The sequence below is a fragment of the Halichoerus grypus genome, chromosome 3 (assembly GCF_964656455.1).
Source record: "Halichoerus grypus chromosome 3, mHalGry1.hap1.1, whole genome shotgun sequence".
Lineage (NCBI taxonomy): Eukaryota > Metazoa > Chordata > Mammalia > Carnivora > Phocidae > Halichoerus > Halichoerus grypus.
In genome coordinates, this window is record NC_135714.1 from 169,140,698 (window position 1) to 169,152,921 (window position 12,224).

At 42.9% G+C, this 12,224-nt stretch overlaps 1 protein-coding gene across 4 annotated transcripts in view; it reads right to left on the reverse strand.

Moving 5' to 3' along the window:
* The window catches only part of LOC118542288 (heparan-alpha-glucosaminide N-acetyltransferase), an 86,453-nt gene that overhangs the window by 8,915 nt on the left and 65,314 nt on the right, over window positions 1–12,224 (reverse strand). For all 4 annotated transcript variants that reach the window (XM_078069547.1, XM_078069550.1, XM_078069549.1 and 1 more), the window contains 7 exons: window positions 10,076–10,145; window positions 8,052–8,121; window positions 7,243–7,352; window positions 4,684–4,760; window positions 3,927–3,957; window positions 2,227–2,387; window positions 936–1,051 (listed from right to left, as the gene is read on the reverse strand). In XM_078069547.1, the coding sequence (XP_077925673.1) occupies window positions 936–1,051; window positions 2,227–2,387; window positions 3,927–3,957; window positions 4,684–4,760; window positions 7,243–7,352; window positions 8,052–8,121; window positions 10,076–10,145 (635 nt within the window). The remainder of the gene's footprint in view (window positions 1–935; window positions 1,052–2,226; window positions 2,388–3,926; window positions 3,958–4,683; window positions 4,761–7,242; window positions 7,353–8,051; window positions 8,122–10,075; window positions 10,146–12,224) is intronic.

Genomic DNA, 12,224 nt, shown 5'->3' on the forward strand with positions numbered 1-12,224 from the left:
CCACCCAAACCCTCACTCCATTGTGGGGGCGGCAGATGAATTCTCCACAGACCTTAGGTCCCATGTGACTAACCAAGCCCGCATTCATGTCTAGTCTCACTTCACCTCAAGAAAACCCACAGCAGAGGGTACACATACAATGACACAGTGGACAGAGCAGGTAAATGAATAATGATCCAATGCACTCCAAGGATATATAACCAAGCCATCATTACAGGAAGAGCCAAGAAAATCTGGGGTTCAGTGATGAATCTGCTAGTTACATATACAGAAAGGAGCTAGAAAATAAATTCAGCTTTCTTAATTTATTAAGGACCCCAAGTGGAAGAATTTAAACATTTCTTCCTGAGTTTTTATCTCTACTAGGGGGAAAAAAGCTCCACCTGCGTTAATTCAACAGAGCAATTTATAGTAAGATAGAAAGCAATTGTGAAAGAAGTGAGGCTCTCACATACTTCCCACAAATAAGAAATATGAAATAGCCAAGGACAGCCACGGACGATACTGCCATTTTCCTCTACCCTACCTTGGCATTTTTCCTCCAAGTTGAATCTTCACAGCATCTATATAGATACTGAAATGTTTTGTGAGTTTTCTATATATCTTGTACTATAATGCCCCCAAAGACTGAACTAGCAAACTAGATGATTCTGATATTATTTAATGCCATCGAAAAGCATTTGATTACTGGACATTTAAAAATTTATTAAGAGGGGAGATCTCATGTTATGTGTTTTTTCCCCACAACAGAGAAAAGGATTGGTGTAAAGACTAAAGGAAAATAACTAATGGAAGGAAAAAAAGAATGTACTTGACTAACATAGTTAAGGAGTCTACTGAGATAAAGTACTGTGCTCAGAACTAAAGAAAGTTCTGAAAATCATACAGTGATTCCCACCCACCCCCAACCGTGTGTTTAAAAGCAGATTTCTCACCGAGGCACAACTTTCAGGGACAGGTTTAGCAAAGATGAGCTCTAACACGGCAACCACAAAGTAGGTCACCCCCAGCCTCTGGAGCACGCCAGGAATTCGCACCTTATCCCAAGACACTGCAGAAGGCACAAATTAGGTGAAGTGTTAGCCAGCATTCCTCCTCCTGCCCAAGACAACATTATTGTTTTCTAAGGGGGAAAACATACCTCCATTGCACTTAAGTTGCTTTCTAGGCTCTTGGAGATAGGCATAGGGGACTTGGCTCAAACTCACAGCAGGAAGTGGCCAGCTGGGACACGGGGATAAGAACACATGTGTTCCTTGGGTGTGAGATAAAGCAAGGACTACCTGGGCCCTGAAGTTTCTCTCCTGGCCCTTTGTCGTTCTGGGTACGGATTCAATCAACTCTCACATCCACCCGCAACTTGCAGAGCCAGCACAGGCCGCCAACGGACTCTCCCTATCTTACAGGCTACATGGCTACATCACCGGAAGAGTGTGACCATGTAATGAGCCCTACAATGTATTCTCCTGGGAGCAGTGGCCCACTTTTTGGAGAGGCATCAAATCAACTATTATGTGACACCTTTCCTTCTGACCCCAACTGGAAGTGACCTCTACCTCCTCCTAATGCCTACTCTTAGTGCTTCTTGTCCAAGGGGACCATCTGGCTATTGTCCAGATAATTGTGTCCTGTTTTGCTAATGCCACTGGAAGCCCCTTGAATACAGCCAACTACTACTGCCTTCTACTACTGCCTTCCCTGACCCTGATGTGGGTCCCAAGCAAGGGGTGTGCGTCCTTCCCTCAGCCTTCCTAGCTCACTCACACTGCTAAAACAATAACAAAGATATTCCTTCCCAGCAACCCAGCAGCATACAGGTGATGACAAAGATGGATTCTTGAACTACCACACAATCGCCTTATTATGAAAGTCGATGAATCCAAAGTGGCAGGAGGGCAGGGTCTAGAACCAGGTGACCTGATCTGGCTCTACTACTCTGTTGCTGCACTTAGAAGATCCACAGAAAACACTTCAATCTCTCCGGGACTCAGAGTCTTCCTTTGTACAGCAGAAGGGTCTGAGTGGTCTTAGACGCTCTTCCCAGGTCTGAAGTCCCAAGACAGTAACAATAATGCCCGAAGTTATACAAGCAGGTATACATTTTTTTAATAACTGTTCTTTTTTGCAGGTACCTGAGATGGAGGAATTATATTTCTTTTAAATTACGACATGTAGCTTCCATATTTCAACCGGAATGTATACTAATAGCGGGGGAAGAATACTTACATGGACCAAGGCAATAATTGGGGTTCACAATGACCACTCCTATACAGATTAACAGGAAACTCCTCCATGCAATTTTCCCCAGCAATTTGAATTTTGAACATCCTCGCTGCAGTATGGAAGTCATTGATAGAAAAATTGAAGATCCCATAATAAAGACAAACCTAGAAAAAAAGACAGCTAAGTAAGAGGTGGTCATTTCTAGGGTGGGTTTTTTTTTGTCTATATATCAATATTTTATAATCTACTACATAAAAGAAGCAATACATGATTTTTCTAAAGTAGCCAATTATTGAAATAACATTGAAGGAAGAATCAGAACATAACCCTGTTGGACTATAAGGTTTGTGCACCTTCAAGTCATATCCTAGAAGGAAAATTCTTCAGGGCTGAGTGCAATTTCCAAGGACAAGTCTCTCATTTATTATTAAAGAGAAACAATGATGAAGATGCTAGAATCGAAACAACTGGACTTTCAGGAGCATGCCCTCAAAGTCCCCGAGAAACAACACATGTCAATCATTTCTAAATTCACTCTTTCTCCTGAAAGAAAAATGAAAGCTAGATTCCTTTTTCTAATTTTGTCTGAGCCACATACCTCTTTTCTTCCCTTTTATTATACTAAATTAACTCTTTTTTTAAAAAAGTCAGAATAGCAATCTTTCCGATGATTGAGCATGGGGTTAATAGAGGTGAGAGTTTGCTCTTGCTACATTCCTTGATGTCCTCTGGCTTCCTTTCTTGGGGTCACCTAATTGGATAAAAGTGTCTAGTAACAGGAACGGGAACACATTTCCTATAGGGAACCTCGTAAAGAATGTACATAAATGGGGAGCCTGGGTGGCTCAGTCGGTTAAGCGTCTGCCTTCGGCTCAGGTCATGATCCCAGAGTCCTGGGATCGAGCCCCGCATCGGGCTCCCTACTCAGCAGGGATTCTGCTTCTCCCTCTGCCTTTGCCCCTTGTTCATGCACGCTCTCCCTTCCTAATAAATAAAATCTTTAAAAAAAAAGAATGTACATAATTACCAGGTCTTCAGGCATGTAAAACTTCCTCCTCCCAAAAACCATCTCAAACAAGAACCCCAGCTCCCCCACAAGAAACCCTGAGTTCCTATTAGTGATGAAACACAAGGAACTAAAGACATAAACCAATAGCTAGTACTACCTCCTAAAGATGGACAAAGTCACTCAAAGCATCACAGGCAAAGACACAAATCCCACATTGTACAGGAATCAGGGTCCCTTGACAAGGTGAACAAGTCACAGATGATCAGAGACAGAGTGCATTGCTCCTGTATTACTTTAAATTTTAATTTAATACTATCATTGCCCTGTTACATACTTATCAGAATCTCCTGATGCTAATACACTACATTTCTTTTAGGAAATATGATTTTTATACTTATTTTCAGGATTAGTGGGATTTAACTACATATTCAAAATTTATGATTTCCTACAAGATCCAGGATCTTGTATAGCATATCTACAATAACAAAATGTTCCCTGTGTCATCTTTTATATGCAGGTTTTAGATAAGCCCTATACTAAGTATAAGAACTATCCAGTAATACAACTTTTGGAAGGACCTGTGAGCAACATAGGCCTGCAGCCCAGAACTCAAGGATGGTTTCAGATAAAGGCTCCAGCATCAGCTGGACACTTGGATGACCTATGGAAGAGCTGGTGGTAGACTGGAACTCACCATGGGAATACGAGGTCAGCCACTGTCAGTCCTGGAGAATAACACAAGCACAAGAGTAAGGAAAAAGACTCTAGAATGTTAAGTACTTCCTAAATCTAGAATGGCTCCATTATATACTAACATATATGGAAAGTAAACTCACATAGAGAGTTCACAGGAAAACACTGTGAAAACACACAGATGCTCCCTGGGGACTCTGGAACCAGTCACCAGGCCTGAGTATTTCCTAAGAACATGACTGCACATGGGAGAGCCAGAGTAGAAGTCTGGACAAGTCTGTTATCTTCAAGCTGTAGTATTCAAAATCCATTCTTAAACCAACTACTGAGCCAGATTCACCATTACTCAGCACCACTCAGACCAACCTGAGTTCAATGGCACCCTGAGGAGGACCATGAGTCTTAGAAGGCAGAGCTCCCATGTGGCTGTAATAAAAGGCATATCTAGAATATGACAAGAATCATTTACAACTAAATTCTTAACAGCTTCTGCAGAGTCCCACAGCCCTGCAACAGAGACTTGGGCAACCATGTGTTATCACAGTGAAGCATTACAAGGCTACAGCACACGAAAGCAAGAAAACAAAAGGGTTAACAGCATCATCTAAAGGTCATTCTATGGGAGCAGGAGATCAGCGCTCAAAGGAGGCTGCTGGGGCCTCATCTCTGAGCTCTTGATGGGATGCTGAGAGGTTCTCTTGTCCACACTTCTCTGAGGGGTCCTACGCAAGCAATACTACTTTTAGGAAATATCTTACCATTCCAACTTGAGTGTTTGAAGTACCAATATTTTCCTCCTCCATAATTAACGAAGACCATGAGGATTAGAGCTATCCTGTAAAGCAGCAAAAAGCACACTTTCAGGGCTTGCCCTTGTGACAGGGAATGGCCCAACTATAAGAGACACACATACTGACAGGGGCAGTCACAACACAGATACACTTAAAGAGCAGGAAACTATTATTTCTAATCACTACAATTAGGGCCCTACACAAAGCCCTTCTGTTGCCAACATTTCCAACATGATTTCTTAATTTTTTTTTTTTTTAACTAGGCTCCACATGGGGCTCGAACTCACCACCATGAGATCAAGACCTGAGCTGAGATCAAGAGTCGGACGCTCAACTGACTGAGCCACCCAGGTGCCCTCCAACATGATTTCTTAAGAGAAATTTACTGACACTGAACTGTGTAACTTGAAAACAAAGCAAAACATTTCCAATCACTCAATTCTGTGCTAATTACTTAGATGTTGCAAGTTAAAGAACCGTAGTAGAAGGCATACAGTCATTAGAGCTAAGGGCTCAAATCATGCACCCTCAACTCTTATTAGGGCAAGACTCTTATCAATTACCTCAGTCTGCTTCTCTGTAAGAGAGGGAACACGCTCACAGGGACCCCCGGGACCACTACCTAACCAGCGCTTGGCACATTTTAGGCACTTAATAAATGTTAGTTCCTATCTATCTGCAAACATCTCATCTCCAAAAGTGGCAATGAGAATCAAAAAAAAAAAAGAGGAATAGAGGCACCTGGGTGGCTCAGTCGGTTAAAAGCTTCTGACTCCCGGTTCTGGCTCAGGTCATGATCTCAGGGTTGTGGGATCGAGCCCCACATCAGGCTCCACAGAGGGCGTGGAGCCTGTTTAAGATTCTCTCTCACCCTCTGCCCCTCTCCCCATCCCTCTCCTAAAAAAAAGAGAAAGGAATACAATAAAAAAGACTCTGAATATGCTACTATCTGATGCTAATTCTGTAGGATACTGAAGACTGAAGCCTTGAGTGTGTCATTGCGGTTATCTGTGCGGACTCTGGGGCCCAACTCCTGGAGTCAGATCCCAGCCATCCCACATAGTCCCCGGTGACCTCGGGCACGTTACTTAACTCTGTGGCCCAGTCTCTTCACCTGTACAACAGGCATATTAAAAGTATATGCCTCATAGGATTGTGAAGAGATTGAATAAACTACAACAAGTAAGAACAGTGCCTGGCACAGGGTGAGAATTCAAAAATTCTTAGCAATGGTTATTATTATTGCCTGGCTTCCAATATACACCCCAGGAGGACTCAGTGTCTGGGAGGCTGGGACAGAATTATAATTATCACTGGAGTTTTAAAGCCCTCCATGAGGGGCGCCTGGGTGGCTCAGTCAGTTAAGTATCTGCCTTCAGCTCAGGTCATGATCCCGGAGTCCTGGGATCGAGCCCCACATGGGGTTCCTCACTCAGCGAGGAGTCTCCTTCTCCTACTCTCTCTCCCCCATCTGGTACTCTCTCTTTCTCAAATAAATAAATAATCTTAATAAAAAAATAAAAGCCCCCCATGGGCAGAAATGGAAGGCCTAACACCAACGTGTTTATTTTCAGCTATATGGTTTTATACTTTATTTTCAGAGTTGGTTCCTGGCCCTCACTCTTCTACCTGAACTCTAAAATAACAACTTGCGGGGTGCCTGGGTGGCTCAGTTGGCTAAGCGTCTGCCTTCAGCTCAGGTCATGATCCCAGGGTCCTGGGATCGAGCCCTGTATCAGGCTCCCTGCTCCACTGGAAGCCTGCTTCTCCCTCTCCCACTCCCCCTGCTTGTGCTTTCTCTCTCTCTGTCAAATAAATAAAATATTTAAAATAATAATAATAAAATAAAATAACAACTTGCTGGAGACGCCTGGATGGCTCCGACGTTAAGCATCTGCCTTCGGCTCAGGTCATGATCCCAGGGTCCTGGGATCGAGCCCTGCATCAGGCTCCCTGCTCCACTGGAAGCCTGCTTCTCCCTCTCCCACTACCCCTGCTTGTGTTCCTTTTCTCGCTGTGTCTCTCTCTATCAAATAAATAGAATCTTTAAAAAAATAAATAAAATAAAATACAACTTGCTGTAGGACTCTGGATTTGCTTCCCAGAGGGCCTGATATTCAAGCTGTTTTGCTAGCAATGGGGAAGGGCCAGGGCTGGCGCATGCTGGTGTTTCATTTGTCCGATGGGAAGCGGTGGGGCGGGGGGGGGGGGGGGGGGGGAGGTTGCGGATGGATGGGGAGGCCCCACCCATGTGCTGCTGCCTGCCCACATGACCTTAACTCAGCAGAATCTACCTATCAGTGGAAACTGGTTCTGGCCTCAACCCTTGATTCCTCTCTAGCAACTTTATATTTGCTATCATGACAGTTTTCAAGTAAGAAGAGGCCACTGATTTATTTTTACAGCAAGAAGTCCTGCCTACCCTACAAAATAGAAGATATGTAAAATACCAAAAAGTGTGTTTATGTGTAAACATGTAATCCTAGACTACCTGTGCCCACAATGTCCCAAGGGAGCCCCACATACCCCCTGAACGTGTCTATGCAGCGGAGGCGCGGCGTTGCAGTGGGCGGACGCCATGCTTCCAGTTGAGCATCACCACCAATGGAGCCTGCCCTGCTTGGAGACCCCAGCTCCTTCAGAAAAATGGGGAGAGATACATGCCAGTTGATAATACTAGTGAGTTAATTTCAGTTTTCTGTTTTTTAGGGAAGAAATTAACAGACAGGAGAGCTAAAAATCATTGTCCTGAACAATCCTTTCATTTGCTTTTGTAAAGATCCCATCCAGAGGTTTAGTTTTTCACATTTGATTTTTGTGACGTCTGCTGAGCCACGCTGATGAACGACCACAAAAAACTGGTCCATAAGTGCGTCTGGTACAAGAGTATAAGCAAATATGTCCATAAGTGGACATATATATGTCCATAATGAATTTATTAACAGAAGTAATACGTTTAATCACCACAGGAGGCCATCGATTTGTAGATTTCATATTGATGGCTCTATTCTTTTGTTTTTATCTTGACGCTCTCTACTTAACTGGATCGATTCAACAGTGCTGCCTGCAGAGAGAAAAATGTCTCCACACCGTGCATATAATGCAACCCGACGTTCCAACCTCACCAGGAAAGAGAAGGGGACAGTACCCTTCACCAAAGCTGAAGAGAAGGCTGCCTGCTCTTTATTAAGGATACAGAACACACGACCAACCTGGCCTTCCACAATATAAATAAGATTAATTAAACCAGATAATAAAGATTATTAAATAGGGAATTATAAATTCCAAATCTAGAAAACCACCCAGAGCACACATGATGCATTCTAATAACTCACAGAATTGATGAGGCGATCAGTTTCCCGGGAATTAATTGCTTTAGAAATCCAATTATGAAAGTCATCCAAACTGTAAATAAATAAAAAGCTCAGTTAATTTATTTTCTTTGGCAGAATTTTCAAAATGATTGGATACTGTATTGAAAGAGGATTCATTTGAAGTTCATACTCTATACAAGTCAAAGAATTAAACATTTTAAAGTGTCTTTAAGTGTGGTGGATCTTACTTCATCCACACTCCCACCCCCTGTCCCCTTGCCTGCCTTAGATTGACTATTTTAAAGAATCCCAAGCATGATATTATTTAATCCATAACTACTGCAGTTTGTAGCTCTAAAAGATAAACAGCCCCCCCTTTTTTAACAGAACTGCAGTTCCATTAGTACATTTTAAAATATTATCAATAATTCCTTAGTATCACCAAATAGCCGGTTCAATCTGTCTCGTAAGTTTTTTCTCCAGTTTAATTGTTCAAATCAGTCTCTAAACATCACCCACACATCTAATGCATATATTCTTATTTCTTTATTCCCCACAACTCACTCCTATTTCTACTTTATTCAGCACTGGTAACATCACCATCACATGAACAATATTAAAATTGAGACATCTAAGGAAGGGAGAAAGGAGAAAGATATTTAAAAATTGAAATTTTAGAAACACACTTAATTTTCTTGTACATGCTTGTCCTCCCAGCAAAAGGAGAGAGATCCTGTATTCTCACTACCGCCTCAGATTTTGTTCCGGTTCTGACATACCCGAACATCCCTGGACTTCCAGAGGCACGCTGGAAAGTGCTGGGGCAAGGGACAAGGGCTCCTGCTTTGCCAGCAGAGCATCCTGCCTGCAAGGCTGCAGAGGCAGAACCTCCCGCTACGAGGAGTTTCAGTTCCACAGTGGAATGAGGTGGGATTTCTTCCCTTTGCAAGAGCTCGAGATCAGCTACCAATTACTTTAGAAAGCGATGCCATAGATCCACTGATATTAAAAGGAGCCAATGAAAACACTGTAATAAACTGGAATAATATTTGCATCCTATCAAAAGACAGACAAGATAATATCTTAATTCAAACAAACTCTTCTGCTGAAATTATACTCTGCCCCTAAAAAGCAGTTGGGTTAAAAATCTGCTTCTGAGCAAGAAGTAGTCCTTTCATCCTTACAGACCCTTGTATTTCTAGGATGCACAAAGGGAGAGAGTCAGAGTGCGTGAACTCCCCAAAGCTGCTAGGTTCCCTCAAGGCGGCAGACTTAAAAGACTAGGTTTTCTTCCTCCCAGTTTGGATATGGCTCACCCATAAAATCTTGTCATCCTTCCAGACCCTAACAGGCTGAACACGTGAAAATTCCATCAATCTTACTTCTTTAAAAACATGAAAGAACTTTCCTTTGAAAGGTGATCTGCCAGGCCTGGATCTATGTGACTTTCTTTTTGTTTCCCAGTCTATTCATTCACTCTCACCAGACTCGCTGTTAACCAGGCAGAGAAAGGAGAAGGAATCCCCTCACCAAGCTGCCAGTCCCAACCAGGGAAAAGCAAGTGCATGCCGAGGTCCGGAGGTCCGGCACCCCATCCTCCATCTCTGCTGCCCGATGCCCAGCTGGCAGGAGCTGGGAAGCTGGACCAGAGGGGTGGCCTCAGGGCCAGACAGGAGGAGGGGTGGACAGCAATGCACAGCTGCCTCCTGAGATCAGCCCAGGCCACTCCCACTAATTGCAAAAGCAGGCTGTGAGATCCTTCAGGAAAGAAGGACTTCTCAAGCATTTTCTTCTGTTTTCAGCCGTTGGGGAGGATTGAAGGCAAAGATCCATTCGAATTAGATGATCATTTCCCTGAAGTCAGGGACCATCTCTTATTCTACATCGATCCCTGATACCCCGGGCTGGACCAGGCATGGTGGACCCAGTAAGTATTTATTTAATCAAAGAATAACGGTCACTGAAAGGGTCAAACCAGCCTTCCTGAATATTTTTTTTCCATATTCTACTTCCCCCAATTGTGCCCTCCCCTAACATCTGCTTACCTCAACAAGAACCTCAGAAAGGATACTGCAATGATGAGCGCCACACCAACAAGGAACGCAATACACACAGCTATAAAAATCAAAAGAAAACACCGTATCACCAAAATGTCATCCTAAGCATCGAAGCTGTCACATCACTACATTTAATCTGTAAATGAAAAACGCAAACAAAACAAGTGAGGGAAAAGCTTGTATTCTTCTGCTAACTTTCCTATAAATGCTTGAGAACATTCATCATTAGGGGAGTGCTCATTTTCATCATGAAAAATATCAAACATGCACAAAAGAACAGAGGTTTGCATAATAAGCCCAAGTATACCCATCACCCAGATTCTAGAATTATCAAGATACTGTCACTCTTGCTTCTTCTGTTGCTACTCTGCCTCTGTGTCTTTGCCTGAAGTATTTTTAAGCAAATCCCAGACACGTCCTTTCCTCCATCCATCTTCAGTATGTATCTCTAAAACACAGGCCTCACAGAAGATGTGTCGGCATCGTGCAACCCCTGACGTGGCCCACTGAGGAGGCTTCTGGAGTCTTCTACCAAAAATGCATGCCCTCTACCTAGGTGTGAAGAAACAGCGAGCAAGTGCAAATGACAAAATAACCGGCCAGTCCTCTTCAAAAGTGTCAAGGTCACGAAAGACAATCAAAGGCTGCAGGAACCTGACAACTAATTGGGCTGTGGGATCCTGGACTGAATCCTGGACCAAAGAACTGGCCTTAGAAGGGACAATGGGAGAAATCTGAAAAGCCTATACATCAGTTAATAGCACTATGTCCTGGTTTTGATCATTATATATGGGTAACTGCACTATGATTATATAGTTTAGGGGTTTAGGGGAAGCTGGAAGCTCCTTTTTTGCAATGTTTCTTATAAGTCTAAAATTATTTCAAAATTAAAAGTTTCTTTAAAATGGGTTTTATTGGGGCGCCTAGGTGGCTCAGCCATTAAGCGTCTGCCTTTGGCTCAGGACATGATCCCAGGGTCCTGGGTTCGAGCCCCGCATCAGGCTCCCTGCTCCGTGCAGAGCCTGCTTCTCCCTCGCCCACTCCCCCTGCTTGTGTTCCTTCTCTCGCTGTGTCTCTCTCTGTCAAATAGATAAATAAAATCTTTAAAAATAAAATAAAATAAAATAAAATAAAATAAAATAAAATGGGTTTTATTATATAATCACCATGTCATTAACAACTCCTCTCTGGCTAGTAGAGTCCATATTCCAATTTTTCTAGTTATTTCAAAAATGTTTTTTGTAGTTAGTGTGTTCAGATCAGGATACAAACAAGGTTCACATTTTCTATTTGCTCGTTATGTCTCTTTAGTTGCATTTAGACATAAGCAGCCATTGATTTGTTTGAAGCAAGTCATCTATGAGGACGTCTCATGTTCTAGATCTGTCAGTCAGCTTCCTCATGGTGTCACTCGTTCTATCCTCCAAATGTTCTGCAAATGGGCAATTAGCTGTAGAGGCTTGACTAACAAAGTTCAACTTCTTTGGGCAAGAATGCTTCACAGATGGTGCTGTGTCTTTCCCACCAAAGTATTGTCTTTGTTTAGGGAAGGGGCTCTTTCTTTTAAGTTTCATAAAAGACTCATTGGTTTTTGTAGATTCAATGTGTTTCCATCAATTACATTCATTATTCTTTTTAATGCTTAAACTGGCCCATGTTGGCCCTTTCAGGTTGGCTCTTCCATTCTTTTGACATGACCCTATGGTCTTCAAAAGCTTCACTGTGAACAGTACTTATTAATGCCACTGGGATTTATTATCTTATCTAATGGGGAGGCTCAGACTGACAGATTTTCTTTTTCTTTTTTAAGATTTTATTTATTTATTTGAAAGCAAGAGACAGCACCAGCAGGGAGAGGGGCAGAGGGAGAGAGAGAAGCAGGCTCCCCACTGACCAGGGAGCCTGATGTAGGGCTTGATCCCAGGACCCTGGGATCATGACCTTAGCTGAAGGCAGACGCTTAACTGACTGAGCCACCCAGGCACCCCTCAGACTGACAGATATTCTTCAGTGGAGTTATTAAAGAATGAACAGTCCTTAATCTAAGGGACTTCTGGGCTGTCCCTGTTAAGACCCATACAGGGAATACTATCCTAAAACAAGGAAAGATACTTGACAGTCATTTGCCCTATTTCTA